This window comes from Thunnus maccoyii, chromosome 15 (genome assembly GCF_910596095.1).
Source record: "Thunnus maccoyii chromosome 15, fThuMac1.1, whole genome shotgun sequence".
NCBI classification, from domain to species: Eukaryota; Metazoa; Chordata; class Actinopteri; order Scombriformes; family Scombridae; genus Thunnus; species Thunnus maccoyii.
This window is the reverse complement of record NC_056547.1, coordinates 16,594,140-16,619,005: the sequence shown is the minus strand read 5'-3', so window position 1 is coordinate 16,619,005 and position 24,866 is coordinate 16,594,140. Positions and strand designations below refer to the sequence as shown.

Here is a 24,866-nt window from a genome sequence, read left to right as displayed (position 1 = left end):
ATACTTTCAGCATAGTTTATGATTAATATTTATGATGTTATAATATTCATGATGATTTTCTTCCTAACAGAGGTGGAAAGTAACTACAGTAAATACATTTACTTAAGTAAGTACAATTTTGAGGCACTGCACATTAGTATTTCTATTTTGAATAAAATACAGCAACTTTACTTTTTACTAGTTACATTGCAAATTGATATTTTTCAAACAAAACATATGTTCAAATTATAAAATATGATGCGTTGTTACTGTTAACAGTAAAAGAAATAACAGTAAAAAAAAGCCATTACGGTGCCTCTACAAACTATATTAAAATGCATATTAACGCATGTGCATATAATACTCTGGAAGAGGCCATTCCACATAATGAGTTGTTTTAAATTAGGTAATTTAAGCTTATTTTGCTGATAATACTTTTATAGCTTTACATCATTTTGAATGAGGGTACTTTAACTTTTAGTTACTACTAATAGTTATACTTTTACTTAAAGATCCCCCCCCCCAGACATGTTTTAAAGATGTATAAACTACTACTTTGAATATAATTTGTGTCTGATATAGTTTTTTCCACAAATAAAGTTCAAATATGTTGTTAAAACCTTTAAAATTATATATACTCCTTCTCCCTCATTAAAAATTCCAGAGTTTATAAATATGCAAATATATTTCATTTTAGAAACTTAACTGCTGGACACAAAATGTTTCCTTCTTCACTGTAAAGTCCATTCTCAGTGTTTGTGCACTGCAGGCTTCAAGTTTCCACACATTTCACACTTGTGTAAATTGTAGGCCCATTCCTTAAAATTAGATTTTCAATGAGCACAGAGAAACTTTCCACATTCAGCAGATGAATGAAAAAACAGCCTCCCAGTGTGAAACTCTGAACATCCAACATTCTGCACAGTGAAACCCAAACATTCAACTATAGGAACAAAACGAAAAACATATTTTTGAGTGAAGGAGGACTTTAAGTAAAATATGCATCTTCCACTACTGCTTTCTAACTGATAAACTGCCTCTAATCCTCATCTGTGGAGCTGGATACAAATGTACGGTTAGGTTTGGGTTAATTATTAATTTTTTACATAATTCAAGATTAATAGTTAATGTGGAGGGGAAATAATTAACACATGATAGCTTGGTTGTAGTAGCTCATCCTGCTTATGTGGCAGCACAGTGGCTGCAGTTACTCCATGGATAATTGCTCCAAAACAAACAGAATCTGTTGTGAAATCTCGCGATAACAATTGGACGCCTCTGATTGGAGGAGAGTCTCCAAACGGTTGGTCATGTGGGTGAGGGTTACTTGGCATTCTGGGACACAAACAGTGGTCGGTATGAAAAGCTTGAACAGCGAGAAGAGCAGCAGCAGCAGCAGCAGCAGCAGCAGCAGCATCCACCGTGGAGGGAAACAACAACACCCAGCTGACAGAGAAAGAGCTAAACTGGCTCCTCGCGTCGGATTTTTGCATCCTGTCTGGCGCCCTGTTGTCCGCGAGGAGCTGCGCACGAGGCAGGTTGCGGCGGTTTAATCCCTGAAATGCAACGGTTGACTTTATCCACGCAGCGAGCTAGTTAGCCACCGTCGGGAGTAAGTTAGCCCTGCTGTGATTTAATGCTAGTGGGTTAGCGTTAGCTGTATGGGAAATGCTGGTGGAGCCTTAAAAGTTCCTGTTTTGGTATTCTCGGTCTGAAGACGTGTTGGATAGTTTAGTCACCGTCCTCACAGCTCCCTCCATCCTCTGACTCTGACTCTGACTCTGACTCTGACTCTGACCTGACCTGAGCTGAGTGATGACAACTCTGAACATGGCGAGTGTTTCAAACAGAGACTACAAAACTGGCGCTTTTAAGTCATTGGACTGGCACGTTGACCAGCTAGTGTATCCAAGATAAACCTTTCTAAATCGGACAATTAATGTAATGGCCAAGGAGAGTGACAGATATTATCTTTATGTCTCATAGTTGAGTTGCAGAGCAATGGGTTACCACTGCTGAAGCCATCCAATTAAAAGTTCATTAATACTCGCCTCTGTTGAAGCTCAGCACATTCACATTGCAAGACATGGACATGTGCTGGATGTGAAGACTGTCTGGAAACCTCCAACGTCACCTCTGTCTTCAGGTTGGACAGTTCATCTGAGCCCTGCTGCTGGGCCCCAGAGCACGTTCGAGGGGGCCAACATGTCAATGTCAGGGTCCACGACCGTGCAGCTGTTCACCAAGCTTCTAAAGCATGCGGTTGGCAAGGCGCAGATCCAGCTGAACCGCTGGCTGCAGAGGACTGCCACAGAGGAGTGTGACAAAATTGACATCCTGATATGCAGCGCCTTCGACGAGAGAGGGGTCAGCATTGGGAAGTCTGATGGAGAGCCCGAGGTTACCAGTGACACAGTTGGGACGACCTTCAGCAGCAGTGGAGAGTTCAGGCACCCTTGCTGTATCACCACCTTTTGCTTCAAGAGTGCCCTGCTAGCATGCATCCTGACTGCAGTGTGCTTCTCCTCGGTTGCCCTGGTGCGGCAGTACCTCAAGGACCTCCTGCTCTGGGTGGAGAGCTTGGACAGCTTCGTCGGGGCCTTGCTGTTTATAGTGGGTTTGATTATTGTGTCGTTCCCATGTGGATGGGGATATATTGTTCTTAATGTGGCAGCTGGCTACCTCTATGGCTTTGTGCTGGGCATGGGACTTGTCATGGTGGGAGTTTTAATAGGGACCTTTGTGGCACACCTGGTGTGCAAACGACTATTGACTGACTGGGTGCTGAACAAAGTTGGGAACAGTGAACAGCTCAGTGCTGTCATACGAGTGGTGGAAGGAGGGAGCGGACTCAAAGTTGTGGCCTTAGCGAGACTCACCCCCATACCTTTTGGGCTCCAAAATGCAGTTTTCTCGGTGAGTATGAAAACACTATCACCAGCTTTCCCTTTTCACTCTAGCAGGACATTAGACAGACATGTAACATTCATTATAAACTCATATTGCTTTTAGCAGAAAGGTCACAGCAGTGGACCAGCCAGGAGCAGGGCTCATTAACCTACTGAGGGGCGCTTCAACTTGGAAAAAACCGATGATAATCAAACCTGTGACCTTTTTGATTTTTAGAAATGAAGCTCCTTCTCATTGCTGGGCCAACTGCCACACAGGGGAAATCTAATCAGAAACCAATCTTAAGGAGCAATTTTACTGTCTCGTTGTCTTCAGACCAAGTGAGACACAGTTGCAGGTGTAGATGTTGATTAAATTAGTTGAATTTAAGACATTGCATACAGGAGTTGACCTGGTATTTCACCTAGTATCTGCTTGAAATAGATTCCTACACTTCTCAAGGCAGACCACAGTCAAATAGCATAAATTAAAATACATGTTCATTCCCAAGAGAAAAGAAACCAATTTTTTTGTAGATTGAGGATGTGTCTCTTTGAGGTGGACCCCATTTTTTGTAGCCTAAGGACATTAATTATTATATCAGTTTTATGAACTATCAATATTACATTTCAAAGTCAGGTTTTTATATTTTGGGCAATGTTTTTCTGATGTATCTGGCAATGTTAACGTAACACAGACAAAATCATGGACACCTTTTTTCGTCAAGCTAAATCTGAAATCATTGGTTAAGGCAATGCCATGTGACCTACATTATAAACCTAAGTAGTATCAGGATATTGCTTTCAGCTGCACTTCTACACTTAACCTGAGGCACTTGACCTTCATACATGGCATGAATAATGTATAGTCACTGCTTACCCTTCTCGGTCAACTCATTGATACCTCCCAAATGGTAAAAGCCTTGAGGGATATGTTACTATATTGTAGAAAATCAGCTGGGAGGTCATGTGACATGAAAAATCTGATGCCAGTTGTTATTGAATGTTAAGTGAAGAATGCCGACCTAGGGGTGAACTTGATGTTATGTAGCCACTCGGGCTCGGATCTCCAGTGTAGGACAAGCCATGCTGCTGCAAAATGATCTCATCACTGTCTCCAGTTTCACCATATTATACAATATCTGACACATGGAGCTCCAATTAGCTCACTGGTAACTCATTTCAGATTTGAACTTGCTCATACCCATTATATAGTTGTTTTACATTAGTGTTTTCTGTTTCTTTTTTCCCTAAAAATATTCACATGGTTGTTCAAACCAAATATTGAACAAAGAGAGGAAGCAAGATTGGAGAAAAAAACAGATTAAATAGTTGGCACTGGTGTATCGCTAAACGCAAAACAGAATCTGGTTTTACACAATAGAAAACTGTTTCTCAAATCTGCAAAGTTACAGTTCATTATTTGGCATGGCATGTCTACATATATGTATGTACAAACATTTTGACTTGAGCCTTTTTTTAGTAGTCTTTTTTTTTTATCAACATCTATATGCAAAGATACATTTTCTGAATTAAAATGTGAGGCTGCTCAGTTATAAAATACATCAATTTAAAAAGACTAAAATATAACTGGTATAAACGCAAAGTCAGCACAAAGGACAAAGTTCAGTTTATTCTAGTTAAGTTGGCATTTAGCCTACTTAAACAACATATTTCAAAAAGCTGAATGTACCCTCTAAAACTGTTGTCAGTGCCAAAAACAGTACAGCAGAAAGCAGCTGGATTAAAGTGCAGTCAAAGCCATCGCCATATGCACAGTTTCATAGATTCTGTTTAAATCAATAGTGCCATTTCCATCCTTTCACCTTAAACTTGAGCTGCTGTGAATATTGCTCCGTGCATTTCTAAAAATATCCGGCAAGAAGAGAATCAAAAGTGTTGAAGGCAGAAACCAACAGCGGCACAAACATCCAGAAGAGGATGCAAAGTGGGGAGCTTGAAAGGCATTTATAGCTTGAAGCATGAAGGAGTGTACGCACAGGCCTGAGGCAGGAAAAGGAGAAGTAAGATGATGTAAGTGTGTTTCACAAGCACAGTAATTGCATGCTGCAAAAATCAGTATGGCCTCTGCAGTGACTGATTTTATTTGGACATTTCTCAGCTGTACTGATATTAGTTATTTGGCTTTGGATTTTGTCAGATGTACAAGCACACTGATAACAGCCCTACCATAAACACTCACTGTGCACAAATCATTAAAATCCTCTTGAGATTGTGTCAGAGCTGTATTGACCCAACTCTGGTAAATTTTCAGGCCACATTGGATTCCATTATATTGGTTTACAGCCTTAAACATACATGGGGGGAGAAAAATATTAGAAACTCTTTTTAAAATAATGTAACCTAATACAACAATACCACTAAAACTTCTTTAAAAACCACCTTAGAGTTGAGTCACATACAGATTAGAAATAAAATGTTGAGGAGTATTTTTATTAGAGGGATGTTAGATTGGATTACAAAGGCTCATTTAGTGTAGATCAGGCGCCTTTGATGCCTCACTAAAAATAGTGTGTTAATCATTAGCATGATGTGCTGCCTTCTCCAAAATCCTCACGTTATTATGAAGATAATAATGTGTTGAACTTGCATTATTATTATTAATTTGTTCAATTCAGTTCAGGCTAAGTTATTGTATTTTAATTCAGCATCATTACATGTTTCAATTGAGTGATAACAAGTCTTTACTTTTGCATTATTCATAATGGAATTGGATATCAGTTTTGCAGAAATGCATCTGTGCTATCACTGCTTAAAATTATACCAGCAAGCAGCTAAAGGATCCCTCTTCATATCAGGAAATATACAAAAAATATAGAAGACACCTTTATCCAGAACAAGTTACACTGCCGCTCAGTATTCATGAGTAAGACACATTTTCAGATAAGTGAAATAGGCATTTGGCAGCAGTCAGGTGAGCTCATCCCAGGCAACAGCTGACTGTGGGTACAAGTGGCAGCGCGCCCAGTACACGTTTGTGACTGATAGGTTGGTATTTGAGAAGCATCTCAAATTCAAATGCTTAGGTTGTGACATTAGAGTTGAGCGGGAAGCTGACAGAGAGAAGGATGTTTTGGCATGAACTAGAGAAATGAGGTGGGGAGAGTCAAACCTGTTTAGGTGCTCTGTTTTAAAATTAATTTGAATGGAAGATGAGACTATAGCGTGCATACCTCCATTGTTCAGTTGATGGTACCACAACGCTAAATATGTTTTTAATTGAAGGTTAAAGAATCTTGTTTTTCCACGTTGTTCTTTCAGGCTGTTATGATTGTCACACTGGAAACACTGCTGTGAATTAAATTTAGGATTAAATTTCATTTGAGTTTGTGATGCTAAAAACCGACATGATTCCTGTATTAGACTCACACTGTGGTCAGCAGTTTGCTTGTAAAACGACTATGTTGAGCAGGACATACAGTCCAAAGCTAGCAGATGGTTTTCTTTTGCCTGAATGACTTCACAGGCTCCTGTTTGTCGTCAGTTCATACTTCAGGCTCCATGGTTGGGATGTTGTATCTCTGTGTCCAAAGGTTGAAATCTCCCACAACCAGGGTAATGGATGAAGCTTTAACACTAGTCACAACATTGAACTTACTGTTCCACTCTGTAGAGGTGAAAATGAGGTGTCAAAGTCAAAGGGACAGCGTTTTAACACTGTGTTGCCCAGCTGCTGCTACTGTCACTAGCATTGTTGGCCAAGGTGATGGCCTTGTAAAACACGTCCTTTGAGCCTCCTCTGAATCATTATCTACAAAGGAAACGAAACAAACACTTCATGATTAAAGGATGTCAACGTTGAGATAAAAAAAACCACCACTGCTACAAAAGTATGTCATAAATGGCTGCAATCCAGTTAGCATTTTATACTTCTATATAGTCTGTATTTGACTTACAGATTTACAGGTTTTTTGACTAAGGCACATGCAGTTTGGGCACAAGTTTGATCTCTTTTGTGCTGGTTTAGTCACGTCATGTTGCTTTGAAATCTCACATATAATGTGCCATTTGCTAGACCTGTTTTATAGCTGACATGAGGTGTTCACATAATTTTGCTACCCCCTGTATCTAGGTTAAAGTTGATTTAACTAGAATCTAGCTAGATAGCAAAAATGGACTAGATACCGTATGTACCCATAAGATGCAATCCATTAAGTCATTGAAAGACCCTTTTCCTGTATTCATTTGCCCATGTCAACCCACCTCGTTTGCCTTTTAAATATCAGTAAAAAGGAAAGTTGAAAAATAATAACTAAACCATAATTCAAGCTTAATTCCAGGTTTAGTTAAGCTCTCGACTTCTCACACACAAACCTCACTGTGAAACTCTTTTGTTCCAGTTGGAGAAGTGAATGTCAGAGTGGAGCCTTCACCCATATTACAGTTCATACTGCTGGCAGGGCCAGTTGCCAGAAGCAGGCTAATGAGCTGAATCCCCCAATCGGCCTGCCTCCTCTGCTATGTTTTCACTTTCCAGCCCAGAGGGGTTTCAAATCCAGTTCAGCCTCTCATGTACACCTTGTAATTCATCTTACCTGGAGGCTCATCACTAAGTCTGGCTGATATTGTATCTTTATGATCTTATTCTCAACAATAAAAGGTGAGACTATCTGTGGGTGGGTACTTCTACACCTGCACTGGTTCACAGTGGAGTTATGTGTTGTCTGCTCTGCCCTTGATAAGCCCTTTCTGTGGGTGAGGCTACATTTCACCATGCCCCCCGCTTCTTTCTGTTGAAGTAGATGATGCTACATTATAGCAGGTAACCTAAAACGGCACAAAGACTGCAGCAGTTAGCAAAACAATGGGACAGCTCAGGAAAAATTGTTGTGAATCCATTGAGGGCGAAGTGGACATATTCAGGTCCCCACATGTGTTTTATTACAACATTATAACCTTTAACACTGTTAGCTGGCCTGGCTCCATCCCTCTGCTCTCATAATGAGCTGATAAAGCAATCGGGGAATTCCTCATGTGATTTATTGAACCCTAACAACAGGCAAATATGTCCGTGCAGCTTTTAATTACGCCTTGTGCTTCACCCTTCATTACAAACCCTGTGTGTGTCCAGATAAAAAGGAAAACAGCATCACGCAGTAAAAATTCTGAAATTTACTACGCAGTCAAGATACCCTCCTACGAGCACAAACTCAGACCTGCATTGCTGCTGCTCTGAATGAATCAGGTCAAGCCTAGGATGGGCTGTTTTTTCACTTGAATTTGCAGATTATCTTGATACACAGACTCGCAGAAGCGAGGAGTAGGTTCAGTGGGAATTCTCTGTGCAGTTATAAAAATACCAGTGACTAGCCCTTCCCTGGTTGTATTTAAGACAGCTGCATACGCTAGATGCCTGGGAAGGGAGAGACTTCAGAAGACATGTGCTTCACAACTCCCGGATGATGGCTGAGAGAAAACAAGTGCATTCCTTTTCTCCTTCTGCAGCTCTCACATGCCATGTCTCAGCGATCAGCTGAAGGCGTTTTGAGTGTGTTGACACATGGTCTGGACACATCAGTGCTTATCTTTCAAGGAGAAAGGCCTGTTACATGATTGTACTGCGGAAAATGCGCAACAAAAAATACAGATGAAGAACAGCTCGACAACATTAGCTTGATTAACCAGGTTTTGATGACATCAATGTCCTATGAAGTTTAACCCAGGCTTGGCTCTTATCATTGTGTAGTGTGATAACAGGAGAGGGTTTGGGATTTATCACTGTGTGGAGACACTTGGGCTGGCTCTAGTATAAATGTTTTCAAGGCCTGATAACATTTTGGCACAGGCAGCATGTTGCAGCAACACACCACGGCCCCTGACACACTGCTATCAGCCACAGTGTAGTCACAGTCAGGTGCCAAGGTCACATCCTTACACACTCGGCACAGACACACATCAGCTTATGTCATCATATAATCAGGGGATCAAGGGTGACAGCAACGCACAATCTTTTTTATATTTAGGTGGTTGTACTGAGATATGAAATAAGACACTGAGTTGGACGTGTGATGGCATGTCATAGTTTAAGGTAATTACACCAGATGGTACTTAAACCCTACTAATCAGTCCCATTGCAGTCTTTTTAGTGGTTATTGTGACCCAAAATCAATGAATTTGTTGCAGCTTTTATAAAAAAAATAATTCACTTCAGCTTTTGATCTTTTTTTGTGTCAATTTTCCAAAACAAGACCAAGCCATGCTAGCAGCTCTGTAAGACTGTGCTTTGGCACAGCAATTCTTGGAGCTAAATGCTAATGCCTGCATGCTAACATGCTGGGGTGTAACATTTACCATGTTCACCATCTAGTTAGCATGCTAACATTGGCTAAATAGCAGTAAATACAAAGTACAGCTGAGGCTGATGGGAATGTCATTAGTTTTGCTGGTATTTGGTCATAAGCACTGGACAAACTACAATATTGACCAAACAATGACAGTTATTACAATTCATGCTGAGGGGAACATTAATGTTTGCACCAAATTTCATGACAACAGTTGTGGAGACATTTAATTCAAAACCACAGATGTCACCCTCATGGTGGGGATAGAAGAAAAGTCAGGGGGATCATCAAACTCTTTAGGATTCATCGCCTGGTCTGTACAAAATTTTGTGGCAATTCCTCCAATTTTTGTTGAAATATTTCATTCTGGACCAAAGTGGTGGACTAACTGACCGACAGATCGACATTGTCACTGTCGCTAAAAACAACCAAACTTTGGAGGAGGTGCTGCCCGCAAGCCTCTCGTCAAGACGAGAGTCATTTGGGGTCATTGAATGTATTTACAGGGAAACTGGCTTGACGACACATGAATTCATTTGATTCAACAGTTGCTCTTGATGGTTGGATGGTTATATAACAAATGGTAAACACTCTCAGTACTGGTTCACAGGTTCACTTTCTGAGCTCTGAAAAAAGCAGAAAATAAATAGATAAAATATGTTTTTGTTGGGCGTTAAATCTTCTTGAACCTTCAAGTTTTTACCCTAATCCTAAATGTTATTATTATTGTTATTATTATTATTATTAATAGAAGACTGATGTTGACTGAAATATTTTGTTCATTTCAACTTAAAAAACTCGAAGTGTATTTTTTCAGTGTGCTTAGATTATTTTATTTAATCAACATGTCAATTTTGTTTCTTATCATTACCTCCATTTTAAGATCACAGACGTGTCCTTGCCAAACTACCTGGTGGCCTCTTCTGTGGGTCTGTTGCCCACCCAGCTGCTGAACTCCTACCTGGGCACCACTCTTCGCACCATGGAGGACGTCATCGCTGAGCAGAGTGTCAGCGGCTACTTTGTGTTTAGCCTGCAGGTGAGGTGATAGTGTTTACTGATAGAGAGTGTAACAATATCCATAACCTCTGAGTTCACATTTTGCTTTGTTGTGGTTTATCGTGAAACATTTGACAATAACTTTACCTGCAGTACTGTTGTTTGGGTTAACGTACAATGTTAGTTTAATGTAGTGTCATATAAAGTGGGGTCCAAAAGTCTGAGACCACTAGTCAAGATACTTTTATTTTGCGTTTGTTTTGAACATAATACAAATTTTTAAATTACGAATGATAATATCAGCTTAACCACTTGAGTGAAAAGTTGAATCTTTGAAAAATGTATATGAATTTCAGAATATCTTAGTATTTGGTATGTCCCCCTTTGGCTTTAATGACAGCATGCACTCGAGCTGGTATGGACTCCACAAGTTTGTACAAAACCTAATGACCCATGTTATTCCAGCATCTCTCTATCTCTCTATATAAAGCAAGGAATCTGTCTGTATGTATGTATGTCCCTCGCAAATCTCTTGAACTGTTCATTCGATCGGTTCCACACTTGGTGGGTGTATGGTTGGGGACCCAAGAGAGTTCAGTATCGAAATTGGTTCACTTTGGACACAGGACACGATTAATTTTACTAAACCTTCAATAAACAAGCAAACAGAGAGCCACTCCGTGTACACCATCACATCACAGAGGGGTGGGGCTTCTGACAGCGCTGTCAGCTGAAGAGTGGATCACACTGGACAGTAGAGGAGGAGACGGTAGAGACGCTGGTAAACGTCTGTTTAAACAGGAGTTTGTCCGACTTTGCTGCATTTAACACCAGAGCTGAGAGCACCAGAGTCAGAAACAGAGTTGCTGTGTCACATTGCACCCTCGGTTTTCTGCCTCTCTGTTTTATCCTTCTCAGTTTCCACCACAGTCATTTAGAGACAAGACTGTAAAAGTATATATATATATTTATATGTATATGTATAGCAGCTTTCTCTGTTCTCGAGAATAAGCAATCGGCCTGTTCCAAACAGGCACGTTTTGAATGGGTTCTGCACTTGTGATTTGACAATGTTCCAAAGAGCTTCTTGTGATTTCACAGAATGATTGGCTTTCTCAGTCTTCCAAGTGCCCCTATAAATATTCAATGAGGTTGAGGTCAGGTGACAGTCGGGACTCCTCGGTTTTCCTTGGTCTTAAAGTAGTTCTTGCAAAGCTTTGAGGTGTGTTTGGGGTCATTATCCTGCTGCAGTATGAATCCTTCTCCACAAAGATGCAAACCAGAGAGTACAGCATGTCTCCTGAAGAATGGAGTGAATGGAGTCCCTGTTTGTTTGATACACTGCAGTATTATTCTCTCTCTTGTTCGTCTCTTTACATACATCCTTCTGTTGCTGCCATAGATCTCAAACTTCATCAGTGAATAGAATTGTTCCCAGTCATCCACTGTGAAATGCTGGTATTTCGTAGCCCACCCCGAGCGTTTGGCCTTGTTTCCCCCTCCTGAGAAGTGGTTTAGAAACTGCTACTCGTCCTGTGAGACCACTACAAGTACAAGACAGCCTTCTTTTGACACTACTTTTACTGATTGGAGTCTTGTGTTCCTTATTTAATTAATTCTGTGATGAGGTTGCTTTTCTATCTGTCAGGGAACTAGTCCCATGTACTGACCTTTATTCTAGCCATGATTTGATGCTGAGAAAGCCCCTCTTTGCTTAGAATAACAATTTGACTTCTGACACTTTTACTCAGTTCTGATGCCATGTTTCCCACTATCACAATGCTACTTTAGTAAGCAATGATCTGCTGGAAACTTGAGGCACACTGAACACCGGCTGCAAGTTGAGTTACTTCAACAAGCCTCTGATGAGTAGATCAAATCCACCTCAGTGTCATCTGAACGCTTCACTGGAAGAAATACAACTCAAGGAAATCTGACCTTTTGTACAAACAAGTTAAGTTGATCAATGCCACAAATTTGCTTAAATTTGATTGCTGAACTAGAAATAGTGCAGAATCTTAAATATTTCTTCTTCATTTTACATGTCGTAACATCTTGTTTTCAAATGTTTCTGAATCCTCACACTTTGTGTTTATTTCCAGGTTTACGTGACAATATTAGAGATTTTCACTTTGGTCTCAGACTTTTGAACCGTGCTGTATATATTATACTTTCTAAAAACACATTTCAACCTTGTGGTGCACAGTAGTGCTGGCTGTATCACTTTACACGGAAGTGTTCATCTTTTTGTGAATCCTTGTTTAGTGATGTGAAATGGCAACAGGAAAAACTTGCTTTTCATCAGCACAGTCTGAACTGCTTCTCACACACAGAGACAAAAGACTCTCACTCACGGTCTGGTGGGCATTGAGCAATATGAAAATTTCATGTCACAATTATCCTGGCCAAAATAATTCACAATATTATCCCAATAATCACCAAGATGTGCTTAAAATGGTACTAAAACATACTGGAATCATTTTACCTTACATTTTATTAAGAAACAAATATTTTTATGCATCACAGACAAGACACACATCTTTTTAGTGAAAATCAAACAATCTTGAATAAGGTAATCATAAATCATAAAGATCCCTTTGCATAAATAAAGGATACATAAATAAATAGAAACATTGTATGACTTTGTTCTTCCTTATGTGATAATTCCTATCATTTGGAATACATAGTATTTCCGCACATCTGATTTAACTTTTTTTGGTCGGGTATACAACGGCCAAGCCAAGCCTTCAGCCATGGTGACAGGCTTAGGATTTTGAAATAACTGGAAAGATGCGGGCTCCCCCTTGTGGCAATTCAAGATAAATCAATAGATCAATATAAGACTGTAAGTCACTCACGAGAGGATATTCATAATTATCCCGATAACGGAAATTCACCATGATCAACTTATCGTGAGTGGTTTTTATCGTGATCCGTGATAAAATCGTATACCCATCGCTACTGTCCTTGTTCTGAGAAATGCAGGATGAACACATTGTTCAGGAGTTCCAGTAATCTTTGTTAAACGCTGAGCTGTAATGGTGGCAGTGATCTTACATCAAGTGCATACAGACTGCAGATGACAACACCTGCTCCTCTCTTCTGAGAAGAACATTAATAAAACAGCATTAGTGAAGCAGCAGTATAGTAATATACAGCTCTGACTTCACCTTCAGTAGTAAACTCAATGACTTGTTAATGGATCACTGCTTTTGTTTTCTTCCTTATATTAAGAACTTGTAGGTATTATATTCTAAATGCCAAGCCTATGAAACCTTATCCCTGTGAAAAAGCTATGACGTCTGCCCTTCTCTTTAGTATGGAGTTACATAATCGTCTACAGTATGAATGCTAAGCGTTATGTAGAAGCGCAGAATATTCCCACAATTCTGTTCAGCTGACCCATGGTTCATGTGAAGCTGTCGCCACAACTCAAACACCTGTTCAGCTTCATGTAATCCTCACAAGGGGTCAAGGGGTTGTTTCTGCGTGAAACATTTGTCAAGTTCACAGGGGTGAGAGGTCAAGGGTCAAGATTAAGTGGGCATCGGCATTTCATGCAGAACTGAAAGCTCTTTTTCCAAATTGACAACAGCCATAAATCACACAGAGGCCTTTTTATACACTTGTGGTGGGAAACTCCGTCTGTAAGAAAGCTGATGAAGCCCAGTTACATTTTACTGTTGTGCATCAGCCAGGATACATATCATACTACATTTATCATTTCAGTGACGCTCACTGGAGAAAAAAATCATATTAGAGACAAACAAATATCAAGAATATTGAGGAATATCAATCAATCAATCAATTTTTATTTATATAGCGCCATATCACAACAGAAGTCATCTCAAGGCACTTTAAATAAAGAATATGGATTCTTATTGTTTTATTTGTTGCCCATTATCGTTAGCTACCAGTAGATGTGCACCAGTCTGATTTGACTGATCGGTATCGGAGCGATACTGATCCTTATTAATCGGATCAGGTATCAACCAGACGCAACCAATCCATATTAAATGAAAACAAAATTGTCAGTGCCATTATAAAATCAGTATTATGCTATCAGTTATATTCATTTAGTCACATGTTACCTTACATAAGAATTATGCAGTGTCACATCAAACTCAGATTTTAATTTTTGGAAAAAGAGAGCACTGGTACAGGATCAGGTATCGGTAGATATCCTGAGTTAAGGTGATGAAGTCAGATCGGTGCATCCTTACCTACTAACATCTGTCCTGGATGACTAGTTAGCAACTTACTAAGTAGCAAACTGTCTTCTCAGATCTATTAAAGCAGCTGCTCTTGAGATTTGTGGTTAATTTTTTTTAGCTGTTTGGTCTGTATGAAGGTGTCACCAAAGGTGTCACCTTTATGCTAATTTTTGAGACAAAGTTTGTGGTTTTGTTATAAAACTAAAATATTCTGAGGGTAGGTGTAACTATTTTTATCCCTGTCTCCCTGTATATTAATTATTAATACAAAAATATTATATATACACTTCAAAATGCAGTGTAGTCCAGTAACCACCACTACACGACCTAAAACCTCATAACCACAAAGGTGAAAAAAAAGAGAAAGCTATTTTAATCACAACATCGTGACTTCTTCTGTCTCCTGCAGATCGTCATCAGCATCGGCCTGATGTTCTACGTCGTGCACCGGGCTCAGGTGGAGCTCAACGCAGCCATCGCCGCCTGCCAGATGGAGCTGAAGTCGTCGCACATGAACGGCTCCTCCACCAATCACAGCGGCTTCACCTACTGCAGCAAGAGGGCGACAGCCGGCGGCGGGAACTGCATCAACGTGGTGTGATGGCACAAATCGCCTCATGTGGCGGCAGCAGCTCTTGTGACTGGGTCACCAAATCATAAGACTGCGTAGCTTAAAGGAAGCGGCTCAGTTTAGACGGTGTCTGTAACACGTCGGTGTTCGCTTTTCCAGCATCATATTCTGACCACCCATGGGAGAAAAAACCCTGAAGGCTTACGTCTTTAGGCAGTGTTACGCTCTGCCGTTTTTTGTCGGTAGGATGTTTTAGAAGTGTGGGACCACGCACCTTCGAAGAAATGGTGCTGAAAGAAATCGTTAAGCGGTACGTCATCTTGGGATTTTTTTTAAAAATTTTATTTTAATTAAGGTACTTCTTAACTCTGTTACGGGAGATGTCAATGAAATGATGATGTTAGAGATATCAGATAATGAGCGAGTGAGTAAGTCATTAAAAAACTTGCTAGGCACGAACTGCCTGCTAACACGATGAATGTGCAACATGGAGCTTTCTAGAGAACCAAGGAATTGTTTTTTCCATTTCAGTGTCAAACGAATGCCAACCTATGCACCTTTCTTTCATACTACATCTGTTTTTGTTTAATTTCAGGCAGATTTGTTTGTCTTCATCCAGTGCTAATTCACTATATAAATAATAAGGGCATTATTGATATTTTTGACAGTTTTGGCTTTTTAGTCCAGTTCATTTTTTTAAGTGTCTTATTTTTGGACTATGGAGAGGAGTGGAAAGGCTCTCACTGAGCACTACCGGCCTCTCCGACTTTGTGATTTCTGCTGGCTTACGACCACGTCAGCTTGAATAGGCCTCGTCTGCCCCGGAGATCATTTTAGCGCTTCTGTAGTTTTGATAAGAACAGCTGGAGGAGGAGAGCAGATTTCACAGCAGGAAACTCAGGAATGTTCTGCCAGGAAAAGTTGAAGTGCGATCAGCTCCACGGTAGCACAACCACACAGAAATAACAGAAATAATCCCACAACTGACCTGAAACCGAGACGTCGAGCTTTGCTGTAAATGTTTATAATCTCACTTTGATTTGATTTTTTTTTTTTTACATTTGTTTTTATTTTACATGTTTTATTTGGCTGTGAGATTATCCTTTTTTGGATTAGGATTTAGTTCTTGCTTCAGATGATAGTTTTGACGATTCTGTGCAATACATCGAAGGACGGTGACGAAATAGCATGAATGTCATATTTCACTGCTGAAACCAAACTAATCAAATGCTCATGCATATATAAATAACACAAACCTAAGTCTGTTTTTTTTTTTTTTATTTAATTTTTTTAGGTTTTACTTAAATTACAGAAGCGTAAACTAGATGAGCTATAGAAGCTGTTATTTTTTATGTGCCATAATTTGATAAAGCTTATCTGACGCCATGACACTGGCCTCAGCTGAGGGTACATGTGACTTACTTTATTTTATTACTTAATAATGTTGGTAATGATATAAATGACCTGTGAGTGATTTTTTTTTTTTTTTTTTTTAGCTCTTAACAACATCGACGCTCTCGTGCTGGAGGTTTTTTTTGCACAGTCCACTACGACAGACAGATGTTATTTTCATACAGAAAGCAGGAAGGGGTTTTGGTTGGTCAAAAGTTGAAACTGATGTGTCTCAGAAGCCGACAATCAAACACAACACGGACACTAAGTGATGAATGTGATAATACTTTTAATTTTTTATGACATGAATTATTGTGATGCTGCTCCTCAGACAAAGTCTGATAGAGGAATAATAAGGGCTCCTACATGAAATATCCACCTTTATTTCAAAAGCCTGTTTTGTAACTTTTCTTTTTCATTTTCATTTTTGTACTTTTTTTTTTTTTTCCCAGAGCCAGATTTAATATTTGCCCAAACACATTCCACGCTGTCAGTCATCTGAAAAGCTGTAGATTTATTTTCATATTTAATGTTTTCATTATGGTTGAAAGGGCCCCTTCCTGTCTGAATTCAGCAATAATGTTTGAAAATCAAAAGCAAAAAAGAAATAAAAATGACAGAAGTCCTACCGATTAAGATCTTTAGCCTAAATTAAAGATCTACTTGTAGACATTTTTTTCTTTCACAAGTGGACAAAAACAGAGTTGTTAATTGATCCATATTCCACTGAAAGTTTGAGTGTCAACATTCCCAGGTTTGTGTTAAACAGTGTTCAACCTGCCTTTTACCTCCCGCTGCCTCTGACGGACATTTCTGCACTGCCTGTGACGTGGAGGAGAAGTCACGAGACGCACTGACATCTGTGATCAGCACAGCTTGTTCTGCTTTTGTAGCAACTTCTTCAGAAAGTCCCAAACCTATTGATTGCTTATTAATGTTTTAGCGATCAAAGTATCACTCCTGTCATGTGAAAATCTTCAAAATCAGACCTAAACACTACAAACTTTTCTGGTTTCGTACTTGAATTGAAAGTTTATGTCGAGAGAGAGGAGTTTGTTTTATGAAATCAACTCACTACAGTCACTTATTCACTTTGTACGACTTTTTTTCTCAGCTCCTGATGAGAAAATGTGTTAAATACACAAGACTTTCACCTGACAGCGACGTTACTACACAAGTGTAATTTGTGAAGCTGTTCTGCTCAGAAGTGGGAAAGAAATGGACGTCATGCCATGTTTAATGCAAAAATTAAACACTTCATAATATTTTAGCCTCCCAACTGGAATTTTGAAAACTTGAGATTGTGGGAAAAACGGGCAGTTTTACAGTCAAGGCTTTGGTTCTTCCTAGGTGGGCTCTACTTAACTTAGATATAGTTATGCAACAACTGATCCCTAAGGGAAGTATATTTCATAGACACCCACACAAGACCTAAATCTGGGATGTAACTGCACATTTGAACTGTTGGTACTTATAGAGGAGTACAGTGTGAAAGAGTTAAAGGGTCACGTTTGGTGCTATGAAATGCAATACTTCCCCATCTGTATCAAGTGCATTACACATATACTGTATTTTGTAATACAGAGAATTTTACAGTGTATAAATATTGATATTTATCGCTGTACGATGCTTGTTCAGTGTTATTTATGAGAGAGAAAATAAAACCTGTCAGACTTTGTTACAAAATTTTTTGTCCATTTTTTTTACTCACACTCTTTTCATCACATATACAAACAGGGCTGCAACTAAAGATTATTGTCATTATTGACTAATCTGGTGACAGAAAACTGAAAAATATCCATCACAGTATCCTACACAAACTGATGTCTTTAAATGTCCTTTTTTTTTTTGTTTTACCACTAAAATATTCAATTGACTATAATGAAATTAGCACAAAAACCAGCAAATTTTGACATCTGAGCACCTGGAGACATCAAATGTTTGGTGTTGTTGCTTGAAAAAAAGGACTTAAACGATGAATCAATTATCAAAATAGTTTCCAATTAATTTTAAACGACTAATCTTGACAGCTCTACATAGAAATTTATAACTATAAATATAGCTTTTATCAACATATTTTTAAGTATTTACTCCCAGCAGATACTAATAGATATTCGTCCAAAATGATCTAGTCCACTCTTCCCTTTGTTTAATAATTTACAGCTCAGGAGACATTATGTAATACTGAGTGTGTCTGTGTCCTTGTTTGCCTTCAATAAACTTTTTCTCAACCTTGTTATTTCAACATAGAAAGCCTAAACTTAACTGCTATCAGAGGGGAAACTCTCACGTCTCGACAGATGTGTCCAGAGAAATGGGTTGAAAAGCTCCAACTGCAACTCTCTGTCTAGTAATCTTTGTTGAGCTGCCACACATGCCATCAAATCCCTTTTCCCCCCTACATCATAACCTCACCCTCAATCCCAGCATAAGTCTTTAAATGTCACCTGTCTTTATCCCTAACCCAAGACAAAATGTTCTGGCTCTGAAGGTTTCCCTTGCAAACCTCTAAATAAATGGCAGTCCTCAAATATGCAGCAGCAGCAGCACTGTATGGCCAGAAATAATGCTGGCTTCTGGGGCACTTTGTCACAGCAATTTTGAAGTGAAGCAGTGATGGATGTGGCAGCGGTGATATAGAGTGGAGCAGTGCTGCCACCACTTACGCTTGCCCTTGCCTTGCCTGTGACAAGCTATTTGTACAGAGAGGGGGGTGAAGTGGGTGTTTGTGTGGACGGTGTCTGTCAGACATGGCTCAGATAGATTTCCCGTCTTGTGAGCAGTGCTATGCCCTCACCACACACCACATAAACACACACACACACACACACACACACACACACAAGTGGAAAAGCTGCACACATCCCAAATAGAAAAAAAGAAAACAAACAAAAGGGGCCATAAATCTATCAATCAAAACACAAACAGAGCAGACTTCTCCTGCATTTTATTGCTTCGTCTGTTACCAGGAGCCGCAGCACAAATTTGTCTGCTGCTCTTCACACAGCCTGCCGATCTCTTCCGGGCTCGGGTCAGATCTGTGTCCGATCCATCATCATCCAACCCTGCCTCAAAGGACAAAACCTCATCCCGGAGCCTCCCTCCCCCCGCCCCCCGCCAGGCACACGGATACGTCCACGCAAAACCAAGAACATTCATTTTGACGGGCCTCAAATGAAAAGCTCTGCTTCTCACTGAGGGCTACTCCAAAAATACATCTGTGAGGCTGTCGGTTGCTTGAAAAAACACATCTCAAGAGGGAAATTGTAAAAGAAAAAAAGAAACAAAAACTGTATGAGTGAGATGATGTTGGAATATGTCCATGCAGCCCTCCGGAGGGAAACTTGTGGTGCGGATGTTTATGGATTTGTGAAGGAGGGAGACGCTGATCGGTCTCTGGCAGAGGTACCCTGCTCAGGCCACTCAGATACATCACGTGACCACTTTCTTCGCCCAGACAGCTGTTGCCTCCATCTGTACCATCTATAGTACATGACCTGCTGCTGCTCTCCTCCTCCATACTGTAGTTTGTAAGTGCTGAGAACACAAATAGGACAAAGAAGTATTTCTCTGGAGGACTTCAGGGGAAGCAACTTCAGATTTCAGATTTTTATCTTTGTCTCCCTTACACTTACTTGCATGTGATATCCACTCTGCTCTGGCTTGATGCTGAGATTAATTTGTATCCTCTGATCCCTCGGTCACAAGGATGCTGACCTTAATCTGTTTTTATGTCTTTATGTAGTTAATTGCATCACAATATCTATCAACACTAAATGTCTACCACTTAAACTGAACTGAAAAACTAGAGCTGAAACAAAGAAAGAAAAACATTCTGCAACCACTTTGATGATCCTGATTAATTTGTCATTTTTCATGTAAAAATACCAAAAATTTTCCTGGTTCCAGCTTGTCAAATGTTAGTATTTGCTACTTTTCTTTGTTGAATGTGATAGTAAACTTAATATCTTTAGGTTTTAAACTTTTAGTTGGACAAAATACATTTGTTGTAACATTAATGGGCATTTTCACCTTTTCTAACATTTAATAGACCCAAACCCATGAAATATTAAAGGCTCAGTCCAAAACAACAGAATAATCAGAAAATCAGAGATGTGTGTCACCATACTGTAGCTTAAATTTGGATGTGGCATGAATCAGAAAAAGAGAAAGCTCATTCTCAGACTCAGTTCATGTGCCCTTGCTGATCAGGAAGCAGGGAGCAGGGGGGACAAACAAAGCAGGGAGGCCTGTTCTGATGACGCCTGCTCCCAGGGAAAAGTCACATCTGTGTCCTCTCCTAAGGTCAGCTCTTCCTCAGACTGTGCTTTAAAAAAATAAAAAAAACGGCACTGAGTAAACATGAAAACACACTCAGTTTTGAAGGGTGCCTTACTGAGCGAGGCGAGGGAGACGTCTTGACAGTGCGTTGGCGGGGGAGTGTGAGGAGGAGGAGGTTACATCTGGTTTGGGGTGGAACTGAGGCCTACAGCGACACAGTCATAAGGAAGAATGTTTAAGATTATAGCTGCTAGTAAATCTACATGCAGCATCGTGCTAATAGGCCTTTTTCACAGCAGAACTGTGAACATGTCATAGCAGGAAAACCACAAGTGTAACTGATTATATTAATAAAGGCTTAACAGTACTAATTACACCTGTGCTTTCCTGCTATGACAGGTCAATATGTCAGCTGTGAAAAAGGCCAATTAGTGTAGTTATAGTAATGTCACTAAAAATCAAGGATAGCTGGAAGATTAAAAAACAACAAAAATGAATGATTAGTTGAACTGTGTGAAGGGTTATAAATGTGTCAGTGGGTTACATCAACCCAATTTCAACTTGCTTTTGGTTGTTTTTCTTTCCTCTGAGACTTTATGTCATTTACTTTATGGACTAATAGATTAAATAATAGTGAGCTGCCAGTGTTTTTATTCATTCATCCACAATAGCTTGAATTTGGAGTCATCATTCAGACTCTGGTTTCTTTGCTTTTTCAGTATTATCTTAGATTTTCTATCTTATCAACACTCATTCTTTATCTGTTAATCTTTTACATTTTCTTTCATTAAAGTATTGCCTATGTAGATACTGTAAATGTTCCTTTTTTCAACATTGTAAGTTTGTCTCTCTAGTGCTCTCTTGTGGCCATATGGCGACACTACATCCACTTCACCAGCATAGTCGTCTGTATATGTTTTAGTACAGTAAAGCTGCAATAATTGCAAAAAACAAACACATTCATTCCTATAATATAACAGCTGTATTTATTTTGAAGAAGTTTTTTACTGCAAACAAAAACACTATAAAATCAATTTCAGAACATTGCCAACTTCAGTATCTTAACATTTATAGGTGGTTTTATTTATTTCTCTTTTCTTATGTGCAGAAAAAAAAGCTTGAGCAGAGACTCCATCCAGAACACACTGGAGAATAAAACTAATAAAGATGATAAATTTACAGGCAACCAACCTTTAGATCAGGTCAGAACATTATCTTTCACAGAGAAAGCATTATTGAGGTCTGGAACCAACACTGGTGTTTCTACAGGCACTGTAAAACACACAAAGCAAACTAGACCAGCTTATCTAAACAAAAGTTTTGTATTTCAGCTTGTTTTGTGCCTCTCTACCCGGCAGAGAAGCTACAGTAGATCCCCCAGTGATCACTAGTGTAGCGGCCACAGTCCAGCTTCTCCAGCCCCACCAAGGCCATGTGATCAGGGGCCTGACGTGGGACTCCATCCTTGGTTGCCGGGCGGAGGTAGATGCGGTCAAAGCGGCAGCGGCTGACGTAGGGAACAGTCTTGTTGCTGTTGGCTTTGGTGTCCCATGTGTAGCGACAGTGCTCCTGCTTGCCCAGCCGCTCCCAGACATCACAGACACTGGAGGGAAGGCCCACCTTTGCCACCTGAAACAGAGCCGGGCCATGTGTTAGTTAAGAGATACATTTGCGATTACATGTATGGACAACACTGCGTGAGAAAGACCGATGACTGACCTCTGTGTCCCTCAGGTTTGTGTCCCCTCCGAACAGGACGGTGACATCGTCAGGTGCGTCCTTCATCCTCTGCATCACCACTCGCAGCTGCTTCATCCGCTCTTCTGCGTGGCCCCTACAACTTTCGAGGTGGGACGTCATCAGACACAACTTCTGGCCTTTGAAATTCACCTGATTTGCAAAGAAGCAACATCACAACGAGTTATGAATTCAAGTACAATGATTTAGATTATTTGAACAATTGTCTGTGTGTGCACCAACCTGAGCTACAAGCAGATTCCTCATCATTTGAGTGGTGGGGTAAGTGACTATCTCGCTCTCCACCAGTTTGACTCGTGACTTCTTCAGCATCATCCCAGTGAAGTAACCGTCTTCACCACCTGGTCATTCCAAGTAAAGAGAGACTGTAGTTTAAACTGCTAAACTCCTGTATAATACAGGTGTGAGGCGAAACTATGTACCAACAAAGACCATTGGATGATAACTATGGAGTTTAGAAGGACAAATGCAGACAAATTTGCAGTGAAAATACACACATCTCTGAACTTTACCTTCAATGATCAAGTAACTGACAGCCCGTTTCTTCAAGTACTGGACATAAGGTGGAATGAGCTCCTGCAGGAACACCACATCAGGAGTGTATCTACATGTAAAGAAGAGTCACTGTCTTTCTGATCCATCAGATAACTTGGGGGGATGAAACCTAACAGGCTTGAACCACCCTTAAGCTACACACAGCATCTCTAGCTGAGTCACACACTCTGAGCTCTGTCAGCAGAGTTTCACCAAGAAGACCTGATTGCTAAATACAATATCAAATGATGCCTACAAAGAGTTACGATGTATAAACACAGGCTTACAAGACTAAGAAGGAACAAAGGCCTCTGGCACGTTCTGCAAGGTTGTCTGTATCGAGTCCATCCACATTCCAGGAGATCAGTGACAGTTTGTCGTCATCTTCCTCTGAGGGTTTGCGTGTGGATGCGGGACTGTCTTCAGTCAAATCTATGCTGCAACATTTTCAGAAACTGTTAATTCAGAATTATAGTTAGCTGGCTATATTCACACACTAATCTTCTCAAGACTTGACTAATGTAGCTCCCTCCTTTCTGGCATAAACCAAAAGTCACTCTCTTGCCTCCAACTAGTTCAGAATGCAGCATCTCTGCTTGTTACTGGTTTTAACAGACGACATCACGTCACCCCGATCCTGTTCGATTTAGAATTAATTTTAAGATTTTACTGATCACTTTTAGAGCATGATTGTGTCTGGCTCCAAGCTACATAACAAATATGTTGACCCCATATGAACCAGCCTTACATCCTCAGATGGGCCCCCCGAGGCTTAAATCTAAGGTGAACGTGCTCTTACCATCAGGGCCCCTTGGATTTAAAACCTGCCTGAGGGGATGAAGCTTGCAGAATCAGTGACTTCTTTTAAATCACTTCTTAATACTCATTTTTATAGACTTGCTTTTATGTGATGTTGTCTTTTTACCATCTTTTTTTTTTTTTTTTTTAAATCTTTTTCTTCTTTCTACTGTATCTTCTTGTCTTAACTTTGTCTTGTTATTGTTTTGATATGGCCTTACTGTTTGGCCTTCTGTTGTTTTATTGCTTTTTATTGAGCATCCTGCTTTTGTTCTGTCTGTCAAAGCACTTTGTAAACTCTGTTTTTAAAGGTGCTATATAAATAAAGTTATTATTATTATTATTATGTCATTGCACAATAACGTAGACAGCAAAATGGAAGACAGCACACCTACCAATCTCGAGGTTTTTCTTCAACCTTCTGTTTCTTGGTTGGGGGTCCAGTCTCTCTCTCTGGAGAATCTTCTACTTCAAATACTTTCTCCATGTCTGCCTCGAAGAATGAGTTCAAAGCTCTCTGAAAGTGGTGGGAATAATTATTATATTTGCTTACCACACTGTTAAATAAATGAGGGTCTATTCAACCTCATTCCATAGTTGGCCAACTGCATGAAGATATTTACTTCATCCAAAGGCCATAGTAGTTTGTTTTTTTTTAGCACTTTTGTTAGCCAGAGAGGCTGACACCCAATCAGCAAAATCACCTGCAGCAGCATTAAAATATTGCACATATTGGCCACCACCTGTAATGTTTAATCTCCAGTTAATGTCACATTTCAGAGGTGTTTTATGGTGTAGATACTGTACCTCCATCTCCCAGTCATTTTCTGCCAGGTAGCACTGAGCCACAGCGCTGTCAGTTCCCGCTACAGCAGCAAACTCATCGCAGAGACGAGTTCTGTTTTCTTCCACATTAGAAACTGACGGTTTGTCCGAGTCGGATGTGTCAGCCATTTTATTTATCCACTTGTTCAAATCGTAGAACCACACTTAAAAAAATGGACATTAAATGCAAACGTGTGTCATGTTTTTTTCCTTCATACATCCATGGTTTTCGCTCTTTGCAAGTTATCTGAGGTGTACCAGTGAAAGGCTTCCGGGTGAACTTTATAAAATCCAACAGAACAGCTAACTGCGCATTATTAAAACT

The 24,866-nt window shown here is 39.9% G+C and overlaps 2 protein-coding genes across 2 annotated transcripts; one reads left to right on the top strand and one right to left on the bottom strand.

The window, feature by feature from the left end:
- Nucleotides 1–1,285: 1,285 nt before the first annotated feature.
- On the top strand, nt 1,286–16,442 carry tmem64 (transmembrane protein 64). Its single transcript, XM_042436163.1, has 3 exons — nt 1,286–2,895; nt 10,053–10,208; nt 14,792–16,442. The coding sequence occupies exons 1-3, from the start codon at nt 2,185–2,187 to the stop codon at nt 14,981–14,983; spliced, it is 1,059 nt and encodes a 352-aa protein (XP_042292097.1). The 5' UTR covers nt 1,286–2,184; the 3' UTR covers nt 14,984–16,442.
- Nucleotides 16,443–21,595: 5,153 nt separating this feature from the next.
- On the bottom strand, nt 21,596–24,809 carry tdp2b (tyrosyl-DNA phosphodiesterase 2b). Its single transcript, XM_042434577.1, has 7 exons — nt 24,524–24,809; nt 24,112–24,233; nt 23,206–23,355; nt 22,897–22,988; nt 22,607–22,725; nt 22,346–22,516; nt 21,596–22,255 (listed from the first exon to the last, which is right to left on the bottom strand). The coding sequence occupies exons 1-7, from the start codon at nt 24,668–24,670 to the stop codon at nt 21,974–21,976; spliced, it is 1,083 nt and encodes a 360-aa protein (XP_042290511.1). The 5' UTR covers nt 24,671–24,809; the 3' UTR covers nt 21,596–21,973.
- Nucleotides 24,810–24,866: the final 57 nt, after the last annotated feature.